This window comes from Dryobates pubescens, chromosome 11 (assembly GCF_014839835.1).
Source record: "Dryobates pubescens isolate bDryPub1 chromosome 11, bDryPub1.pri, whole genome shotgun sequence".
In the NCBI taxonomy this organism is placed as follows: domain Eukaryota; kingdom Metazoa; phylum Chordata; class Aves; order Piciformes; family Picidae; genus Dryobates; species Dryobates pubescens.
Genome location: NC_071622.1, coordinates 37,241,043 through 37,263,645, shown reverse-complemented (window position 1 = coordinate 37,263,645; position 22,603 = coordinate 37,241,043). Strand labels below are relative to the sequence as shown.

Genomic DNA, 22,603 nt, shown 5'->3' with positions numbered 1-22,603 from the left:
TGCTTGGTTAAATTTTGCAGAAACATTTGCAGAGAGGTTCTGTCTGGGGTCAGTTTGTCCCTGCACTGGAAAGCCATGGGAATCACATCCCTGCCACTCTCATGACCGCTGCATGTCTCTGTCCTCTGGTAGGCGGAATGCAGCGGAAGCTCTCCGTGGCCATTGCTTTTGTGGGGGAAGCTAAAGTCGTCGTCCTGGATGAGCCCACGTCTGGAGTGGATCCCTACTCCAGGAGATCTATCTGGGATCTGCTGCTGAAGTATCGCTCAGGTAACAGGGTGGAGGCAACCATCACTGGAGGTGTTCAGGAAGAGACTGGATGGGTGCTTGGTGCCATGGTTTAGTTGATTAGATGGTGTTGGGTGATAGGTTGGACTCGATGATCTCAAAGGTCTCTTCCAACCTGGTTAATTCTGTTCTATCCTCTTCTCTTCTCCCTTCCCTTCCCTTCCCTCCTCTCCCTTCCCTTCCCTTCCCTTCCCTTCCCTTCCCTTCCCTCCTCTCCCTTCCCTTCCCTTCCCTTCCCTCCTCTCCCTTCCCTTCCCTCCTCTCCCTTCCCTTCCCTCCTCTCCCTTCCCTTCCCTCCTCTCCCTTCCCTTCCCTCCTCTCCCTTCCCTTCCCTCCTCTCCCTTCCCTTCCCTCCTCTCCCTTCCCCTCCCTTTCTAAAACTGTTGTTTTAGAACACAGCTCCCTGCTGTGTACAACGTTGTGAGTAGTTGGATGTGAATACAAACAAGGTTGTTTTAGACAGAACCTCTCTCTGCTGCAGGGAAAACGCTGCATTAATTGCCAGAAAACTAAGCAGAGGTTTGAGTTCCAGAGAGAGTCCTTGCCTTGAGCATTGCTCCCTGTTCCTTTTAGGCAGAACCATCATCCTTTCAACTCATCACATGGATGAGGCAGACATTCTTGGAGACAGAGTAGCCATCATATCCCAAGGCAAACTCTTCTGCTCAGGCTCTCCTGTGTTCCTGAAGAACTGCTTTGGGTCTGGCTTCTATCTCACTCTTGTTCGCAAGATGAAGAGCACCAGGACTGGAAGGGCTGCAGTGAGTATGCAGCTCTCTGTCTCTGCACATGTAGTCTGAAAAGCAGGTATTCATCCACTACACTGTGGTGGTTTGAGCCTTAGCTGGGACTTAAGAGCTCAGATGGGGGCAAGGCTGAGAATCCCTCCCCTGCTTCCCCCCTCCTCTTTCCCAATAGAGAGGAAAAAAGAAAGGGAAGGAGCAAATCCACCAAGAAATAACTTGGAGTCGGCTTGGAAGCAGAGAGGTAAAGAGTTTTCTTTAAACAATATATATATATATATATATATATATATATATATATATATATGTAACAATAACAGGAAGGGTTCACAAGGGTAAGGAACAAGGATGGATGGGAGTGAAAATAAGAATACCAAACCAGTCTCTTTGAAGAGGTGTGGAGGCAGCAGGGAGGAGGATCAGGACTGACCACGTGGCAGAGAAGCAGGGACCCAGCAGCAGTCCTCGTCCAGGCCAAGGCAGGGGCCAAGACAGAGCTAATGCCTGCAGTGTCCTCCTTGTTATAGGCTTGCTGGACAGGGAGGGGGAGTGGAACAGACTAATTTAGTTTCCCAGGGGCAAAACCCCTTGCAGGGAGGGCAATGCTCTCACAAGCTCTCCCCCACCCCCTGCTTCCAGGATGGGCATAACCCATCGCATACACTAAAGTAGAAAGGGATTCAGTGCTGCTCCAGGCTGTGTACAGAACTGGTTCCAAAATGAACAAAGCAATGAGAAAATCCAGCAGCATCTCGTGAAAGGATGCAGATGCAGAGTCAGCCAGACAGGTGAAAATAATAGGTGGATGTGAAACCCTTGGTGGTCTGTAGTTCACTCTTCTCACTTCAGTATGTCTGAACCCATGAGGAATTAGCTGGGGACCTGCTGAGCCACTTGGACACTCACAAGTCCATGGGACCGGATGGGATCCATCCTAGGGTGCTGAGAGAGCTGGCAGATGAGCTGGCCAAGCTGCTCTCCATCATTTTCCTCCAGTCCTGGCTCACCAGTGAGGTCCTAGGTGACTGGAAGATGGCCAATGTGGTCCCCATCCACAAGAAGGGTCGGATGGAGGAACCTGGAAGCTCCAGGCCTGGCAACCTGCCCTCAGTGCCAGTGCCAGGGAAAGTGATGGAGCAGATTATCCTGGGGGCAATAACTGCACCTGAAGGATGGCCAAGGGCTCAGGCCCAGCCAGCATGGGTTTAGGAGGGGCAGGTCCTGCCTCTCCAACCTGATCGCCTTCTATGATCAGGTGACCTGTCTGGTGGCTGTGGGGCAGGCTGTGGATGTGGTCTACCTGGACTTCAGCAAGGCCTTTGACACCGTCCCCCACAGCAAACTGCTGGCCAAGCTGTCAGCCCATGGCTTGGACAGCAGCACTCTGAGCTGGGTTAGGAACTGGCTGGAGGGCCGAGCCCAGAGAGTGGTGGTGAATGGTGCCACAGCCAGCTGGCAGCCAGGCACCAGTGGTGTGCCCCAGGGATCAGTGCTGGGCCCCATGCTCTTTAACATCTTCATTGATGATCTGGAGGAGGGCATTGAGTCCATCATCAGTAAATTTGCAGATGACACCAAGCTGGGAGCAGATGTTGGTCAGTTAGAGGGTATGGTGGTTTGAAAGGAAAGGCTCTGCTTTCCCTCCCCCACTGAGAAAGAGACCACGGCTAAACCCAGTCGGAGAAATGAGATTATATTTTACAAGGAAACAGATTATATGTAACACAACAAACACAGGTATTTTACAATATATACAGGAATATACAGCAAATGAACTCAACCAGAAACCAGACCCCCCACAGAGGGGGCTTCCCCCTGTGCCCCCCTTCACCCCCTACCTCCCTTCTCCCCCAAAAGAGGTAGAAGAAGAGACGAAAAGGGAGTTAGCACAACAGACAGAGGCCTATGCACAGGGAGTTAGTTCTTATCTTAGTTGGCCAGAATCCCAGAAGCAGATCCAGCCGAGAGGGACAGTGAAGGAAGGAAGACTGAGAGAAAGTTCCCAACTCCCCTGGGTCCAATCTCTCCTCCCACAATCCTACCAATGAAATTCGTTTAGAATACCAAAATATTTTACAAACATTTAACCAGTGTGCCCCTTTCTTAAAGGCACAGCGTCAAACGGCCACAGAGGGCTCAAGGGCTCTGCAGAGGGACCTTGACTGACTGGACAAATGGGCAGAGTCCAACAGGGTGGCATTCAACAAGTCCAAATGCCAGGGACTGCACTTTGGCCACGGCAACCTCATGCAGAGCTACAGGCTAGGGTCAGAGTGGCTGAGAGCTGCCAAACAGAGAGGGACCTGGGGGTGCTGATTGACAGCTGCCTAAACATGAGCCAGCAGTGTGCCCAGGTGGCCAAGAAGGCCAAGGGCATCCTGGCCTGCATCAAGAATAGTGTGGCCAGCAGGGGCAGGGAGGTCATTGTGCCCCTGGACTCTGCATTGGTTAGGCCACACCTTGAGTCCTGTGTCCAGTTCTGGGCCCCTCAGTTTAAGAAGGACATCGAGACACTTGAAGGTGTCCAGAGAAGGGCAACGAGGCTGGGGAGAGGCCTTGAGCACAGCCCTGTGAGGAGAGGCTGAGGGAGCTGGGGTTGCTTAGCCCGGAGAAGAGGAGGCTCATGGGTGACCTTATTGCCCTCTACAACTACCTGAAAGGTGGCTGTAACCAGGAAGGGGTTGGTCTCTTCTCCCAGGCAACCTCCCAGGCACCAGAACAAGAGGACACAGTCTCAAGCTGTGCCAGGAGAGGTTTAGACTCGAGGTGAGGAGAAAGTTCTTCACTGAGAGAGTTATTCGTCATTGGGATGTGCTGCCCAGGGAGGTGGTGGAGTCCCCATCCCTGGAGGGGTTCAAGAGGGGATTGGATGTGGCACTTGGTGCCATGGTCTAGTCCTGAGGTCTGTGAAGACAGGTTGGACTTGGTGATCCTCGAGGTCTCTTCCAACCTTAGTGATACTGTGAGACTGTAAGCCTTACCAATGCAGCTCCCTTTGTCCATATGCTGGGCTTTCTGATACTTGTTTTTGCAGTACACTTCTTGTAGGCCTAGTCTGGTAACTAGCTGAAGTGCCAGCAGAGTCTGGACTCATCCATAGCTAAACCAGCCTTGCTTGGGAAGTGAGGATTTGGACTCTTCTGCTGTTGGTGGTGCTTCCAGTCTTGCTGGCAACATGATTTGCATCCTCTTAGCCAACGCTGGTAGCATATCTGGGGTTATTTTGCGTGCAGTTTGGAAGTGACAGGTGCTTGGTGCAGGTGGAAGTGACAGGTGCTTGGTTGTTGTAGTTTGAGTTGGGTGCCCCCCTGGTGCATTCACTTCCTGTGTCCAGAAGTCCAGCCCAGAGGGATGGACACAGGAAATTGTGTATTTCCTACCATAATTCTTTGCACCACTATAAGATCCAGTGCGGAGTCTGGCACTTCCTCTTTCCTTCCCTCTCCGAGACTTGGTAACTGGGGGAGAGATCTCCCGGCCATGGGCCTGATTGGGCCCAAGGCCACAGGGGGATGGGCAGTCTCAGGCCTGGCCAGCTGAGACTAGCCCAGCAGAGGGAGGGGGAAGAAGGAGCCCTGGGGGTTTTGCATGCACCCTCAGGTGGGGATGGGATCTTTCTTTGTCACTGCGCTTTGGGTTTTCTGTAACATTCACTGCTTTCTATTTAAACTTTCATCACTTTTGCAATCCGTTTGTCTGAGTCGTTATTTCTGCCTGTGGTGGGGAGGGGACCTGCCCCAACCCATTACATTGGTGCAGGTGGATTGGTGTTTTCTGCATTGCTTAATCCAGTCCTTAATCCAATCCAGTTCAGTGAAATACATTCAAGATGATCCAGGTAGGATGTTTTCCCCTGACTCCCACTTTTCTGGCTCGCATGTACCTGAAACACTCTCATCTTGGTATCTCTTCTTTTTTGTCCTTCTAGTCACTTTGTAGCTGTGGATCCCAGTGCTCCTGCTCCTGCTCCAGCTGTGCACAGAGGGACAAAGCAGCAGCTCCAGAGCAGGAACTGGATGGTAAGAAGTGGGAGGGGTCAGCATTCCGGCACATAGCTTTGTCCCTGTGATGCTTACAAATCTCATCTCACAGATCAATGCCACTCAGGCCCACTTCTTCAGTACCTGTATCTAGCTTCTCTAGTGTATTTTGACATGGATCGGTAAGGTTTCTTCGTGGCTCTTTTTACCATTGCTCCTTTTTGATGTATATTTGGTCTTGGGCACAGATGATGAACTGGAAGTTTGTGTGCTTAAGTGTAGACTGAGTTCTGAACTCTACTACCACTGCTTCTATTGGGTGATAGGTTAGACTTGATGATCTCTAGGGTCTTTTCCAACCTGAGTTACCCTACCCTACCCTACCCTACCCTACCCTACCCTACCCTACTCTACCCTACCCTACTCTACTCTACCCTACTCTATTGTATTCTATTCTACTCTACTCTATTCTACCCTACTCTATTCTACCCTACTCTACTCTATTCTACCCTACTCTATTCTACCCTACTCTACTCTATTCTACCCTGCTCTACTCTATTCTACCCTATTCTATTCTATTCTACCCTATTCTATTCTACCCTACTCTATACTATTCTACTCCTGCACCCAAATGTGGAATTCATTAATGAAAACTGAAGCACATCTAGAGCAAAAGGAACCTTTGCCCTTCTCAGAAAAAGTCATTTTGGCTTTTCTACATGAAAGGACTTCAGTAGGCACCTCCAGAAGATTTTGTTGTGCTTCCTCAACAGCCCTGAAGCAGTTTCCTGCTACGTGGTTCCAAAGCACAGCTAGCAACAGAGCCCAGTCTAGTACAGAACTATCTGAGTGTAGTGGTTTAGAGCCTTAACTGGGACTTAAGAGCTCAGATGGGGGCAAGGCTGAGAATCCCTCTCCCCACTCTCCCCTTCTCCCTCCCAACAGAGAGGGGGGAAAAAAGGGAAGGAGAAAATCCACCAAGAAATAACTTGGAGTTGGCTTGGAAGTAGAGAGGTAAAGAGTTTTCTTTTATATATATATATATATATAACAATAACAGATAAGGTTCACAAGGGCAAGGAACAAGGATGGGTGGGAGGGGGACAAAGAAGAATACAAAACCAGTCTCTCTCTGAAGAGGTGCAGAGGCAGCAGGGGGAAGGATCAGGCCTGACCATGTGTCCGAGAAGCAGGGAGCCAGCAGCAGTCCTCATCCAAGCCAAGGCAGGGCCCCAAGAGCTAATGGCTGCAGTTTCCTCCTCTTTATACCCTTGCTGGACAGGGGAGGGGCAGTGGAACAGATTAACTAGTTCCCAGGGGGAAAATGCCCTGCAGGGAAGGCAATGCTCTTGCAAGCCCTCCCCCCCTGCTTCCAGGATGGGCATCAACCCATCACACTGAGCCATCTGTGAGTTCTGTAACTGAGCAGCCCCCTTTTGCACAGTGCAAACAGCAGCTCTGGAAGTCATGCTTGCTTAACATTCATTCTTTGGGCACTGTTTTGACTCTTCACAGGAGATCTGAACGAGCTGGCAGAAGTCATTCATCATCATATTCCAGAAGCAAAGTTAATTGAAAGCATTGGCCAGGAGCTGGTTTACCTTTTGCCCAACAAGCACTTCAAGCAACGCTCTTACGCCAGTCTCTTCAGAGAGCTGGAGGAGACGCTGGATGACCTGGGGCTCAGCAGTTTTGGAGTTTCAGACACACCACTTGAAGAGGTAACACTTGAAGATAGACTAAAATACCTGCTGACCCTACAATGAGCCCCCAGAATGCCTCCTGAGGTCGTTCCTGTTCTTGAGCATGTAATCTTACTACTTCCTAACATCCCCCCTTCAAAACATAGTCATACGTGCTGTGCCACACTCAGAAGGTCTTTGGGAGGGGTGTGGAGAAAGGATCCAGGCCTTACTTCATGTTAAGATTATGGAGCATTGTGGAGCCCAAAATCTGTCCCCCTTGGTGTACCTTAGTTTGTTCCTTTGTTTTCTGAGCTATTTCTTAAGAGGCTGTTTAGTGAGCAGGGATGACATCTAATGTGCTTTCTGTTCCAGTAAAGGATGGTGTGTAGTGTTCCAGAGGTCAGGTTACTGTCCCTGTTCTGTTCCTAACTGGGGCATGTATTTGTCTGTGGCAGGTTTTCCTAAGAGTCACAGCAGAAGCTGACCCTGGGACTCAAGGAGCAGGTACAGATCCACAAGCCAGCATTTGCTAAACTTTTCTGGGGACTGTTCTGTATGCTGAATATCAAGTGAAGAAGACCCTCAGAACTTTTTGCATGGTGTGGTGTTCTGGACAAAATGAATGTGGTCAGCAAATATCTACTTTTAGAGCCTAGCAAGATGACTTATGCTTGAATTGGATGAGGTTGTTAGCCAACTAAATGAAAGTGCAGTGTCATAGAGTCAACACTGCGATGGGTTAGGAACTGGCTGGAGGGCCGAGCCCAGGGAGTGGTGGTGAATGGTGCCACAGCCAGCTGGCAGCCAGGCACCAGTGGTGTGCCCCAGGGATCAGTGCTGGGCCCCATGCTCTTTAACATCTTTATTGATGATCTGGACGAGGGCATTGAGTCCATCATCAGTAAATTTGCTGACGACACCAAGCTGGGGGCAGGAGTTGATCTGCTGGAGGGTAGAGAGGCTCTGCAGAGGGACCTCGACAGGCTGGGCAGATGGGCAGAGGCCAAGGGCAGGAGATTGAACACATCCAAGTGCCAGGTTCTGCACATTGGCCACAACAACCCCATGCAGTGCTACAGGCTGGGGTCAGAGTGGCTGGAGAGCAGCCAGGCTGAGAGGGAGCTGGGGGTGCTGGTTGACGGTAGACTGAACATGAGCCTGCAGTGTGCCCAGGCAGCTAAGAGGGCCAATGGCATCCTGGCCTGCATCAGGAAGAGTGTGGCCAGCAGGAGCAGGGAGGTCATTCTGCCCCTGTACACTGCACTGGTTAGGCCACACCTTGAGTCCTGTGTCCAGTTCTGGGCCCCTCAGTTTAGGAAGGAGGTTGACTTGCTGGAACGAGTCCAGAGAAGGGCAACAAAGTTGGTGAGGGGTTTGGAGCACAGCCCTGTGAGGAGAGGCTGAGGGAGCTGGGGTTGCTTAGCCTGGAGAAGAGGAGGCTCAGGGGTGACCTTATTACTCTCTACAACTACCTGAAGGGAGGTTGTAGACAGATGGATGTTGGTCTCTTCTCCCAGGCAGCCAGTACCAGAACAAGAGGACACAGTCTCAGGCTGCACCAGGGGAGGTTCAGGCTAGATGTTAGGAAGAAGTTCTATACAGAGAGAGTGATTGCCCATTGGAATGGACTGCCTGGGGAGGTGATGGAGTTGCCATCACTGGAGGTGTTCAGGAGAAGACTTGATGGGGTGCTTGGTGCCGTGGGTTAGTTTTTTAGGTGGTGTTGGATTGGTTGATGGGTTGGACACAATGATCTTGAAGGTCTCTTCCAACCTGGTTTATTCCATGTATATTCTATGTAACAAGGTTGGGAAAGACCTCAAGGATCATCAAGTCCAAGCTGTCACCCAAGACCTCATGACTACTATAGAATCAGTCAGGTTGGAAAAGACCTGTGCCAAGCCCACAGATGTCAATGGTTCTAGTAGTTTTGTAAAAAGTACTTTGCTGACCATTAGTCCCTGAACTACACACAAGATTTAACTTCCTGCCAAGATGAACACCCTGAGGAGTAACAGCAGTGCTCCCGCCAGGCACAGCCGCAGTACAGCGGCTGCAATGAAAGCAATCTAGCGATGGGATGGATGCAGTTGGTGAAACCTGGAGCTCATTGAAATGCTTATGCTGCCTCCATGTATATGAAGGATAAAGTGTCTTCTCTGCCTCCTTTCATCTTAATCTAGGAGACACTCAAGAAAATGGCTCTACTCCTGGCAAAACCTCTGCTGAGAACCAGCCAGCTGAACAAAACACAAAGCCGAGAGCCAATGACATGTCCCAGATGCCAGCAGGTACAGCAGGAGATCAAAATGGAGGCAAAGGGTCTGGACAGTATAAAGGGTTTGAGCTTGTACATCAGCAGATCAAAGCACTGCTCATTAAACGGTTCCACCACGCCTCCCGGAGCCACAAGGACTTCCTAGCCCAGGTATCAACTGACTTTGGTTTTCTTGACCCTTTCCTGCGCTCTCAGCCACTGTCTTTTCCCAATTGTGTCTGGGGAGAGCAAGAGAGGTGCTGCAAATGAGTAACAGTGTCCCTGTCTGCTGCAGTCATGATTCCAGCTCTGCTGTCTTTGATTGTGTTTCTCCCTGTCTAGAGCCTGTCACCTCACCCACACCGAGCTCATGGCTCGATCACTACCAGTCCAGCCTTGAGTTCTTAACCTAATACAGTCCTGTGACAAACACAGTGTCACAGTATCACTAAGATTGGAAGAGACCTCAAGTCCAACCTGTCTCCACAGACCTCATGACTAAACCATGGCACCAAGTGCCACATCCAAGCCCTTCTTGAACACCTTCAGGGACGGTGACTCCACCACCTCCCTGGGCAGCACATTCCAATGGCTAACAACTCTATCAGTGAAGAACTTTCTCCTTACCTCCAGCCTAAACTTCCCCTGGCACAGCTTGAGACTGTGTCTTCTTGTTCTGGTGCTGGTTGTCAGGGAGAAGAGACCAACCCCCTCCTGGCTACAACCTCCTTTCAGGTTGTTGTAGAGAGCAATGAGGTCACCCCTGAGCCTCCTCTTCTCCAGGCTAAGCAACCCCAGCTCCCTCAGCCTCTCCTCACAGGGCTGTGCTCAAGGCCTCTCCCCAGCCTTGTTGCCCTTCTCTGGACACCTTCAAGTGTCTCGATGTCCTTCTTAAAGTGGGGGACCCAGAACTGGACACAGGACTCAAGGTGTGGCCTAACCAATGCAGAGTCCAGGGGCACAATGACCTCCCTGCTCCTGCTGGCCACACTCTTCCTGATGCAGGCCAGGATGCCATTGGCCCTCTTGGCCACCTGGGCACACTGCTGGCTCATGTTTAGGTGGCTGTCAATCAGCACCCCCAGGTCCCTCTCTGTTTGGGAGCTCTCCAGCCACTCTGACCCCAGCCTGTAGCTCTGCATGGGGTTGTTGTGGCCAAAGTGCAGCCCCACGCACTTGGACTTGTTGAATGCCATCCTGTTGGACTCTGCCCATCTGTGCAATCGAGCACTGGAAATTCAATTGTTAGTGTTCAGGAGCTAAAGCAGCTCTGCTCTGTGTGCTCCTGCTGTCCCTCCTTGCTTTAGATATGTATCTCTCTCTATAACTTTTCTTTTTGAGGTGTGTACAGTGTCCCTCTATGACATACCTTTAATAACCAAGAGTGATGTTTTCATGTTCCCTGCAGATTGTTCTCCCTGCTAGTTTTGTGTTGCTGTCTTTAATAATTACAGTCATTATTCCTCCATTTGGAGAGTATCCTGCCTTAAGCTTGCACCCCTGGATCTATGGACAGCAGTTTACTTTCTTCAGGTAAGAGGAACCACATCTGTCACATATCCAGCCTCTTTTCCCTGGCAGGATCTTCTGGCACTGGGTTTATCATGCTCTGTGTAGTATGAAAAAGGATTAACTCCTCTGGGGTGAAAAGAAGGGAAAAAAAACCCCACACCCCCCCCCCAAAAATCCCCAAACCAAAGCAAAACAACAAAGTAGATCCATCAGATTTAACCTAGCATGAAACTGCTGCAAGTGGAGAATACAGCTGCTGCCACCTCTAACCAATCAGCTATCAACTTCAACTATCTTCCCATCTTTTGTACCTCCTCTTATCTGAATTCATGGCCCAAACACTTGTAAAGTTGCAGCTTCTGCCTAACAGGAGACCCAGGACAGTAAGAAACCAGTTTCTGATATGTCATTAAATGGCTCCTGTGTTTAGAGCCCAGGGAGAATCTCTGCCTGCTGAAGGGTGCTTGATTCCTTGGGAGAGGACACAGTCTCAAGCTGTGCCAGGGGAAGTGTAGGCTGGAGGTGAGGAGAAAGTTCTCCCCAGAGAGAGTTGTTAGCCCTTGGGATGTGCTGCCCAGGGAGGTGGTGGAGTCACCATCCCTGGAAGTGCTCAAGAGGGGATTGGATGTGGCACTTGGTGCCAGGGTGCAGTTGGTCATGAGGTGTTGGGTGACAGATTGGACTTGATGATCTTTGAGGTCTCTTCCAACCTTGGTGATTCTGTGATAGGCAGTACAGTATTTGGGCAAAATCACAGTAAAAAAGATGAAAGCAGAGACTCAGGTTCTAAGAATAGAGTAGAGTAGAGTAGAGTAGAGTAGAGTAGGATAGGATAGGATAGGATAGAATAGAATAGAATAGAATAGAATAGAATAGAATAGAATAGAATAGAATAGAATAGAATAGAATAGAATAGAATTAACCAGGTTGGAGGAGACCTTTGAGATCATTGAGTCGAACCTATCATCCAACACTATCTAATCAACTAAACCACAGCACCAAGCACCCCATCCAGTCTCTTCCTAAACACCTCCAGTGATGGTGACTCCACCACCTCCCTGGGCAGCACATTCCAATGGCAAATCACTCTTTATATGAAGAACTTCTTCCTAACATCCAGCCTAAACCTCCCCTGGCACAGCTTGAGGCTGTGTCCTCTTCTTCTGGTACTGGCCACCCAGGAAAAGACACCAACCCCCACCTGGCTACAACCTCCCTCCAGGGAATTGTAGACAGCAATAAGGTCTGCCCTGAGCCTCCTCTTCTCCAGGCTAAGCAACCCCAGCTCCCTCAGCCTCTCCTCACAGGGCTGTGCTCCAGACCCCTCCCCAGCTTTCTTGCTCTTCTCTGGACACCTTCCAGCAACTCAACCTCCTTCCTAAACTGAGGGGCCCAGAACTGGACACAGGACTCGAGGTGTGGCCTAACCAATGCTGAGTACAGGGCAGAATGACCTCCCTGCTCCTGCTGGCCACACTCTTCCTGATGCAGGCCAGGATACCATTTGCCTTCTTGGCCACCTGGGCAGAACCATTGCTTTAGGCTGTTAACCGTCGTGGAAGGTTCTGGGCTGTCACACAAATGAAGTCACTGAACGAGCAGTAGTCGGAGGGGGCAGTTGGTTCTCCCCCATGGCTGCCCTTCACCAGGTGCTCTGTGTGTCCCAGTACAATATTCTGAAGGGGGAAAAAAAGAGTAAAAAGTTCAGTGAAAGCCTTCTCTTGTTCCCTCAGCAACGAGCACCCTGGCGCCGAGCGCACGGTCTCCCTCACCGACGCTCTCTTGAACAAACCCGGGTTTGGGAATCGCTGCATGAAGGAGCAGCCTCTGCCGTAAGTCGCTGCCTGCTCTGCCTGCAATGGCATTCTAGCAGCACTGCTCCACTTGAGCAGTCAAACAGGAGCGAGCTGGACTCACTTCTCACTGGAGCAAGTGCCTCAGGCATAATGTTGGCAGCAACAGAATCAGCCAGGTTGGAAAAGGCCTCAGCGACCGTCGAGGCCAACCTGCCACCCAACGCCTCAGGATGCAGGACGGTGTCAAAGGCTTTGCTCAGGTCCAGGTCAATGACCTCAGTTGCTTGGCTTTCATCTGTTGATGTTGTGACCCTGTCATAGAAGGCCACCAGAAGTGGCCCTCTCACTCCTCACTCTGAAGTAAGGCCAACATTAGTAGAGCTCTGATTTGACGTTGTTCTACCCACTTACCCTGCCTGTGAGTCCCGCTTTGGAGGAATTTGTCACTGGCATGCTATGCTTTGCATCTGTTCCTTTCCTCCTGCCTCTCTCCCAGGCCATGGCATCCAGCAGCTGGATTCTTCTGGCTGCCCTCTCCTTTCCCTTGCTCTTCACCTCCTCTGCCTGGTACAGCAGGAGCAAAGAAGAGACATTAATAACTAGAGAAAAGATAGTGCATGAGCAAGGAAGAGGATAGCTTCTTCACAAGGAGATGTGCCCCCTGCAGACTCTGTGTGTATTAATGTGTCTCAGGCCATCTCCTTGTCCCTTCAGTGTTCCACCTGCAAGCTGAAGACAGTAAACCTGGCAGCCATGTGTGGAGAGAGTCTATTTGTTTACATTTGCCAAGTACTTTAAGGTATTCTAGTTACCCACAACTCACAGGATAAGAGCTGAGAGCACAATGTTTAACTTGTGATGTTGTGGGGGTGTGAGCTCCCATGAGCTGAAGGAGTCTGTTCCTCTGCACAGGGGCTACCCATGCAGTAACGTGACAACTGCCTGGAGCACACCTGCTGTTCCTCCTGACCTAAGCAGCCTCCTGCTGAGCCAAACGTGGAGCCCTGAGAACCCTTCACCTCCCTGCCAGTGCAGCTCTCACAAGAAACTCAGGATGCTGCCAGAATGCCCAGCAGGGGCAGGAGGCCTCCCACCACCACAGGTTGTATCCTCCCGTCAGAAATACAGAAAACTTTAACAGTCTTTCTGTTGGGATTTTTTTCCCCCTGTCAAAGACCAGTGCTACCTAAAAGAGTGACTTGCTTTAAAGAAGAGGAAGGGGAGGAGAGGGGGAGAGGGGAGAGGAAGGAGAGAGAGGAGAGAGAGAGGGGGGAGGAGAGAGAGAGGGGGGAGGAGAGGGAAAGGGAGAGAGGGAAGGAGAGGGAGAGAGAGAGGGGAGGAGAGGGAGAGAGAGAGGGGAGGAGGGAGGGAAAGAAAGGGAGGAAGACAGAGAGGGGGGAGGAGGGAGAGAGGGGGGAGGAGGGGGAGAGAGAGGGGGAGGGGGAGAGAGTGGGGGAGGAGGGGGAGAGAGAGGGGAAGGAGGGGGAGAGAGAGGGGGAGGAGGGGGAGAGGGGAGGAGGGAGAGAGGGGAGGAGGGAGAGGGAGAGAGGGGAGGAGGGAGAGGGAGAGAGGGGAGGAGGGAGAGGGAGAGGGAGAGAAAGAAAGGGAGGGGGAAAGACCTCTCCCCAGTCTCATTGCCCTTCTCTGGACACCTTCAAGTGTCTCAATGTCCTCCTTAAACTGAGGAGCCCAGAACTGGACACAGGACTCAAGGTGTGGCCTAACCAGGGCTGAGCACAGGGCACAATGACCTCCCTGCTCCTGCTGGCCACACTGTTCCTGATGCAGGCCAGGATGCCATTGGCATCCCAGTAATCCCTGCCCAACAGGCAGCCAAAGCTGAGTTTTTCTAAGTGCATGTTGGTGTATTTGAGAGGGAAATTCCTTCTAAAACTTTAAATCCCAGTAGGATGCAAGGTTTGGGGGTTTCTCCTGTGCCTGTGGGGATTCTAGCCCTTTAAGAGCAAGGTGTTTGCCATAATGTCCTCCTGGTAAATTTGCAGGGGTGTGATTATTTTGTGCAACTTGTCAGAAAGGTGCAGCTCCCATGGGAGTCTCCAGGAAAGCAAGAGTGTGTCAAGGATTGTGAGGGGTGCCTGAGCATTGACAGGCTGTGTAATGAAACCCCTGTGAGGATGCTGCCAGGATGCTGCCAGTCTTCCTGCGTGTTGCCTAGGGTCAGCTGGGCATCCATAATCCATCTTCTGTGCCATCCAGCACTGCCTCTCCCTGGACAGAGGGAGAAACCTCTGCCAAGTTGATTGGACTTCCTTTCTAGGTCATTGCTAGAGTTGCTAGACTTTGCCCTGTGGAAAAGCTGAGGAACCTTTTGGAGCATAATCTGCCTTGACATAAACTCAGCAAGGCCCAGGCCTTGCATTTCACAGCAAGCTGTAGCTGCAGAAGTCATGCAGGCATAATTTTTGCTACAAAACAAACACCCCCCCCTCCTCCTAACCCCCTCAACCCCACTACCCACACAAAGCCCCCATGACAAGTTTTCAATCACATTATCTAACGTGCTGGTGAACTCATCATGGTCATTTTTACACCATAGAATCAACAAGGTTGGAAAAGACCCCAGAGATCATCAAGTCCAACCTGTCACCCAACACCTCATGACCAACTACACCCTGGCACCAAGTGCCACGTCCAGTCCCCTCTTGGACACCTCCAGGGATGGGGACTCCACCACCTCTCAGGGCAGCACATCCCAACTCTCTCTGGGAAGAACTTTCTCCTCACCTCCAGCCTAAACTTCCCCTGGCACAGCTTGAGACTGTGTCCTCTTGTTCTGGTGCTGGTTGCTAAAACTCCCTTGTCTCCAGGGGGACCTCAACTTATGGGAAAAGCTTTCCTCTTTCACAGTGAGGAAAAGTCCTGGGGCACCAACACCGGCCTTGGCAAATCACTTGGGCAAAGCTTGAGGGGGAGACCAAGCACAGCTGCGTTATGGCAAGGTGTCACAGGCTTCTCCTCCTGAAATCTTAGTGAAGCAAGGCTCTTTGGGGCAGAAAGCAAACGGCCCCCTTTCCTTCCAGGGAGCCTGTGGAGCTGAGCCACGCTGCTTTTGCTGGCTCTGTTGTGGCTGCGGAGCTTCCTGGGACTGATGAGGTGTTCTTTCCTTTGCAGAGGGTGCAGCAAAGCACAGAAATCCTTCAAGATCTGACCCACAGAAACATTTCAGATTTTCTGGTGAAAACATATTCCAAGCTGATAAAAGGGAGGTGAGGACAAATCTCTCTGTGGCTCACCTGCAGGGTTGTGTCCCTGGCCCTGAAATGCTCACTGAACCACTCCGTAGCAGCTGAATTGTGGGGCTGTTGTGTGCAGACTTGAGCAGCATATCCACAGTCAGGATGGAAAAGGAGGAGGTGCTGATTTTAGAGGAGTTAAATTGCCTTAATTGCACCTAGTTGTATGGACCAGGCACTCCTTCATAGGCAGAGCTGACTTCCAGCGTTAATGGTCAGAGGTGAGCAAACTGGTGCCTCACCTGCTGAGTTTGTGTTCCAGAGGAGCTGCAGCCAGCCCAGCCTGACCATCTGCCCCAGCTAATGGTCACTTGCTTCCCAGAAGTGCTGAAGAGCCAAAGGACAACGCTGCACAGATACATCCCTCCTGCCGAGGGCTCCTTAGCTGGCCCAAGTGCTGTGCGTGGTAGTTAGCTGTGCAGCGTCCCTGGCCCATCGGTTTCTGCTTGCTACCTTTTCAATTCACAGCAGAGTGCTTGAAATTCCTGGTCCATTAGCTATGTGCTGGCTGCCTCTGACACAGCCCCATAATTTTAGAGATATCTCTTAAAACCCAGTCCCTAGGACAGCAGTGGGTGCCACTTCAGTAATCTCGCCTATCTGTACGTGCTGGGGATGAATGGTGCCAGCAGAAACCATAAGGAAACAAAACCCCCAGAAGACACTGCAGGATTTCCTGCAGAAGGACCAAAAGTCCCAACAGCAGCAGCAAAAAACAAGGAAAGCAAATCAAAGGCAAAAGCTCACCAGCAGCAAACCCAACCCCCAAACAAATAAACAAACCAAACCAAGAGACAGCAGCAAGAAAAGCCACCAAAACCCCAAGCAAGCCAAAGAAAAGCAGAGGAATTCACCTGTTCCCATTTAAGCTTGGCAGTAGCACTGGCTTTGGCTCACTGCAGTGAAAGACAGGATTCTCTTTGTCTCTTTCAGCTTGAAGAGCAAATACTGGGTGAATGAGCAGAGGTAAGACACCAGTTCACAGATTATGCTGGCAAATACAGAACAATGAATTTCTGTTCAGCCTGGGAGCCTGGCGATGCTGCTCTGAAAGGGCAAGAGGAATTGTGGCAGATGGTGTGAAACAAAGAGGTGTCTTCAGCTGGAAACGGGCTGGGGGAATCTCATGAAGACTAGGGGTTGTGTTTGTTTGGACTACTCCCACAAGGATCAAGGCCAGAGGCACACAAAGGAGCCAGCACAGTTTTGTTATCCACAAGAGTCAGACTAACAGGACCTGAGGGATGGAAAGTTACAAACAGTGCTGCACTGCAATGCCACAGTGCTCTGATACAACTCCTGCAAAGCAAATATGACCCCCCCACCCCCTCCCCCCTCTGAAAAGAGGAGCAGGGTAAGGTGAAAACTAGACAGCAGCCTGTTCCAATACAGAAACAAGAGCCACAGCTCCTCACCCCTGCTCTGAACATGTGCAGGAGTTAAGGAACAGATTCCACCAGCGCTCCACTCTTCTGCAGAGGCATCCCTTGGCCCCAGGGTGATGTCTACACTGTAGCTTAGGAGAAAAGAATTAGGATAGGGTAGGATAGGATGGGATGGGATGGGATAGGATAGGGTAGGATAGGATAGTAGGATAGGATAGGATAGGATAGGATAGGATAGGATAGGATAGGATAGGATCGGATCAACCAGGTTGGAAAAGAACTTTGAGATCATCAAGTCCAACCTATCACCCAACACCATCTAATCAACTAAACCATGGCACCAAGCACCCCATCCAGTCTCTTCCTAAACACCTCCAGGGATGGTGACTCCACCACCTCCCTGGGCAGCACATTCCAAGGGCTAACAACTCTCTCTGGGAAGAACTTTCTCCTCACCTCCAGCCTAAACTTCCCCTGCTGCAGCTTGAGACTGTGTCCTCTTGTTCTGGTGCTGGCTGCCTGGGAGAAGAGACAGGAGTCATCCCAGAGTCATCCCAGGCTGGATGACTGAAGAGCCTGGGAGAGAGACCAGCCCCCAGGAGGATGACTGGTTAGCCTGAAGAGCAAACTGCTTTAGTGTTTCAGCAGCAGCAGGAATTCACCTCTAAGGCAAGAGCTAGATGAGTGCCTTCTTTCATGGACCAGCTGTTTGTTCATGCACAAGCATTACTTTCTGTGGGATCAGACTTTGGTTCATCTCATGCAGTAGTGTTTAATGTTGTGGAGTCTTGGCTGCCACCAGCACTGGTGAATATCTGCTCCTTTTTGGGGCAACTGAAATTTCAACTGAGCTCCATGCTGTCCAAACAATTACACCTCAGTTACCTTAATTTGGAGGTTTGGGTTTGTTTTTTTCCCCTGTAGAATTAACTTTTTTCTCCAAGTCTTCTACCTAAGTAATGATTTTCTCAGGTTCCTGGCATTCAACCCCTCCAAACCTGGTAGAAATTCTATGACTGTTAAACCCTACAAAGAGTGACTAAGCACCAGAACAAGAGGACACAGTCCCAGGCTGTGCCAGGGGAGGTTCAGCCTGGGTGTTAGGAAGAAATTCTTCACAGAGAGAGTGATTGCCCATTGGAATGGGCTGCCCAGGGAGGTGGTGGAGTCACCATCACTGGAGGTGTTCGGGAGGAGACTGGATGGGGTGCTTGGTTGCCATGGTTGAGTTGATTAGGTGGTGTTGGCTGATAGGTTGGACATGATGATTTGAAGGTCTCTTCCAACCTGGTCTGGTCTATTCCATCCCATCCCATCCCATTCTATCCCATCCCATCCCATTCCATCCCATCCCATTCCATCCCATTCCATCCCATCCCATTCCATTCTATTCCATCCCATTCCATTCCATTCCATCCCATCCCATTCCATTCCATCCCATTCTATTCCATCCCATCCCATCCCGTCCCATCCCATCCCATCCCATCCCATCCCATCCCATCCCATCCCATCCCATTCCATCCCATCCCATTCCATCCCATCCCATCCCATCCCATTCCATCCCATCCCATCCCATCCCATTCCATTCTATCCCATCCCATCCCATCCCATTCCATCCCATTCCATCCCATCCCATTCCATTCTATCCCATCCCATTCCATTCTATCCCATCCCGTCCCGTCCCGTCCCATCCCATCCCATCCCATCCCATCCCATCCCATTCCATCCCATCCCATCCCATCCCATTCCATCCCATTCCATTCCATCCCATCCCATTCCATTCTATTCCATCCCATTCCATCCCATCCCATTCTATTCCATCCCATCCCGTCCCATCCCATCCCATCCCATCCCATCCCATCCCATCCCATCCCATTCTATCCCATCCCATCCCATCCCATCCCATCCCATCCCATCCCATTCTATCCCATCCCATCCCATTCCATTCTATTCCATCCCATCCCATCCCATTCTATTCCATCCCATCCCATCCTATCCCATTCCATCCCATTCCATTCCATCCCATCCCATCCCATTCCATTCTATTCCATCCCATCCCATCGCATTCTATTCCATCCCATCCCATCCCGTCCCGTCCCATCCCATCCCATCCCATCCCATTCCATTCTATTCCATCCCATCCCATTCCATTCCATCCCATTCCATTCTATTCCATCCCATCCCGTCCCATTCCATTCTATTCCATCCCATCCCATCCCATCCCATTCCATTCCATCCCATCCCATCCCGTCCCATTCCATCCCATCCCATTCTATTCCATCCCATCCCATTCCATCCCATTCCATTCTATTCCATCCCATCCCATCCCATCCCATTCCATTCTATTCCATCCCATCCCATTCCATCCCATTCCATCCTATTCCATCCTATTCCATTCTATTCCATCCCATCCCGTCCCATTCCATCCCATCCCATTCCATTCTATTCCATCCCATCCCATCCCATTCCATCCCATCCCATTCCATCCTATTCCATCCTATTCCATTCTATTCCATCCCATCCCATCCCATTCCATCCCATTCCATTCTATTCCATCCCATCCCATCCCATTCCATCCCATTCCATTCCATCCCATCCCATCCCATCCCGTCCCATTCCATCCTATCCCATTCCATTCCATCCCATTCCATCCTATTCCATTCTATTCCATCCCATCCCATCCCATTCCATCCCATTCCATTCTATTCCATCCCATCCCGTCCCATTCCATCCCATCCTATTCCATTCTATTCCATCCCATCCCATTCCATCCCATCCCATCCTATTCCATCCCATCCCATCCCATTCCATCCTATTCCATTCTATTCCATCCCATTCCATCCCATCCCATTCCATCCCATCCCATCCCATCCCATTCCATCCCATCCCATCCCATTCCATCCCATTCCATTCCATTCCATTCCATTCCATCCCATCCCATCCCATCCCGTCCCATTCCATCCCATCCCATTCCATTCTATCCCATCCCATCCCATCCCGTCCCATTCCATCCCATTCCATCCTATTCCATTCTATTCCATCCCATCCCATCCCATCCTATCCCATCCCATCCCATCCTATCCCATTCCATCCCATCCTATCCCATTCCATCCCATCCCATCCTATTCCATCCCATCCCATCCCTACAACTGGTTAGGAAAAGAGTGGAGATTGTTACCCCTTGGGTGTGTGAAACACAGAAGGAAAGTTCCGGTGAGTGCCTTTTCAGTGCTTTCATGATGTACCCAGTTTGGGGCACGCCTGACCAGTGATGGTGTTCTCCTTGTCAGGTATGGAGGAATTTCTATAGGAGGGAGGCTCCCAGTGCTTCATGTTTCTGGAGACCAAGTGGTTGGGTTTTTAAGTGACCTTGGCCGGATGATGAATGTTACAGGGGTAAGTAAGACTCTGTTTTCTTTCTTGAACCTCCCCCACCCCTCTTTCTGCAGAGTTATTAGAGAGCAGAAAACCTGCAGTACCAGATTTTACCCTTTAGCCTCTTCATTTTTATTTTAGGGACAGAATTCACTGGCTGCTGCTAAAGAAATGTCTAATTTCCTGAAATACATGGAAACTGAAGATAATATTAAGGTATTTCATAGAATCAGGGAATCAATAAGGTGGGAAAAGACCCCAGAGATCATCAAGTCCAACCTGTCACCCAACACCTCATGACTAACTAAACCATGCCACCAAGTGCCACATCCAGTCCCCTCTTGAACACCTCCAGGGATGGGGACTCCACCACCTCCCTGGGCAGCACATCCCAGTGGCCAATTACTCTTTCTGGGAAGAACTTTCTCCTCACCTCCAGCCTAAACCTCCCCTGGCACAGCTTGAGACTGTGTCCTCTTGTTCTGGTGCTGGCTACCTGGGAGAAGACACCAACCCCCACCTGGCTACAACCTCCCTTCAGGTAGTTAGTTATAGACAGCAATGAGGTCTCTCCTGAGCCTCCTCTTCTCCAGGCTAAGCAACCCCAGCTCCCTCAGCCTCTCCTCACAGGGCTGTGCTCAAGGCCTCTCCCCAGCCTTGGAGTCTAACAGTCTTACTTGACATATACTTCAGATTGTGGGGATACTGATGGTGTCTTTCTCAGATGCAAGAAGAGCTGAAGTGCTATATTGATTGTAAATAATCTGGGATGCAGAGATTTTCTTTAACCATGTTCTTAGTACTTGATAGTCTAAACACTTCAGAGTAGGACACATTCTGCTGTATTCTGTGAAAGCCTTTTGACAGTGGCTGTCCTACCCTTTTACTGCCTGGTGGATGTGGGGCAGGCTGTGGATGTGGTCTACCTGGACCTCAGCAAGGCTTTTGACACCGTTCCCCACAGCAAACTCCTGGCCAAGCTGTCAGCCCCTGGCTTGGATGGGAGCACACTGCATTGGGTTAGGAACTGGCTGGAGGGCCAAGCCCAGAGAGTGGTGGTGAATGGTGCCACAGCCAGCTGGCAGCCAGGCACCAGTGGTGTGCCCCAGGGATCAGTGCTGGGCCCCATCCTCTTGAACATCTTCATTGATGATCTGGATGAGGGCATTGAGTCCATCATCAGTATGTTTGCAGATGACACCAAGCTGGGGGCAGGAGTTGATCTGCTGGAGGGCGGAGAGGCTCTGCAGAGGGACCTGAACAGGCTGGACAGATGGGCAGAGGCCAAGGGCAGGAGACTGAACACATCCAAGTGCCAGGGGCTGCACATTGGCCACAACAACCCCAGGCAGTGCTACAGGCTGGGGTCAGAGTGGCTGGAGAGCAGCCAGGCAGAGAGGGACCTGGGGGTACTGGTCGATGGTAGGCTGAACATGAGCCTGCAGTGTGCCCAGGCAGCCAGGAGGGCCAGTGGCATCCTGGCCTGCATCAGGAAGAGTGTGGCCAGCAGGAGCAGGGAGGTCATTCTGCCCCTGTACACTGCACTGGTTAGGCCACACCTTGAGTCCTGTGTCCAGTTCTGGGCCCCTCAGTTTAGGAAGGAGGTTGACTTGCTGGAGCGTGTCCAGAGAAGGGCAACAAAGTTGGTGAGGGGTTTGGAGCACAGCCCTGTGAGGAGAGGCTGAGGGAGCTGGGGTTGCTTAGCCTGGAGAGAAGGAGACTCAGGGGGGTGACCTTATTGCTCTCTACAACTACCTGAGGGGAGGTTGTAGACAGGCAGGGGTTGGTCTCTTCTCCCAGGCAGCCAGCCAGCAGCAGAACAAGAGGACACAGTCCCAAGCTGCACCAGGGGAGGTTTAGGCTGGAGGTTAGGAAGAAGTTCTATACAGAGAGAGTGATTGCCCATTGGAATGGGCTGCCTGGGGAGGTGGTGGAGTCACCATCATTGGAGGTGTTCAGGAGGAGACTTGATGGGGTGCTTGGTGCCATGGTTTAGTTGATTAGGTGGTGTTGGGTTGGTTGATGGGTTGGACGTGATGATCTTGAAGGTCTCTTCCAACCTGGTCTGGTCTATTCTATTCTATTCTGTTCTATTCTATTCTAAAAGCATAGTCAGGGAGCTCCTCCTGCTGGGCTGTACCTGTGACCTGCTGGTGCTGGATGCTTCCCTGCTCACAGCGCCCACCACGGTAGATAAAAGGCAGCCAAGTTTTCTCCCGCGGCTGAGGACTGTTAGTGAAAGCTTCTTGAATGAATCTGTGCTTTGTGACTCTTTCAGGTGTGGTTTAACAACAAAGGCTGGCATGCTATGGTCAGTTTCCTTAATGT

General features: G+C 50.9%; 1 protein-coding gene across 1 annotated transcript in view; it reads left to right on the top strand.

Annotated features, from left to right (window-relative positions):
- Positions 1–22,603, top strand: part of LOC104300449 (retinal-specific phospholipid-transporting ATPase ABCA4) — a 101,826-nt gene that overhangs the window by 77,456 nt on the left and 1,767 nt on the right. Inside the window, exons 22-35 of the mRNA XM_054164988.1 lie at positions 133–270; positions 862–1,049; positions 4,960–5,050; positions 6,527–6,732; positions 7,152–7,200; positions 8,880–9,124; positions 10,362–10,486; positions 12,199–12,297; positions 13,174–13,363; positions 15,394–15,488; positions 16,449–16,481; positions 20,191–20,296; positions 20,417–20,491; positions 22,554–22,601. Of these exons, the coding sequence (XP_054020963.1) occupies positions 133–270; positions 862–1,049; positions 4,960–5,050; positions 6,527–6,732; positions 7,152–7,200; positions 8,880–9,124; positions 10,362–10,486; positions 12,199–12,297; positions 13,174–13,363; positions 15,394–15,488; positions 16,449–16,481; positions 20,191–20,296; positions 20,417–20,491; positions 22,554–22,601 (1,688 nt within the window). The remainder of the gene's footprint in view (positions 1–132; positions 271–861; positions 1,050–4,959; positions 5,051–6,526; positions 6,733–7,151; positions 7,201–8,879; positions 9,125–10,361; positions 10,487–12,198; positions 12,298–13,173; positions 13,364–15,393; positions 15,489–16,448; positions 16,482–20,190; positions 20,297–20,416; positions 20,492–22,553; positions 22,602–22,603) is intronic.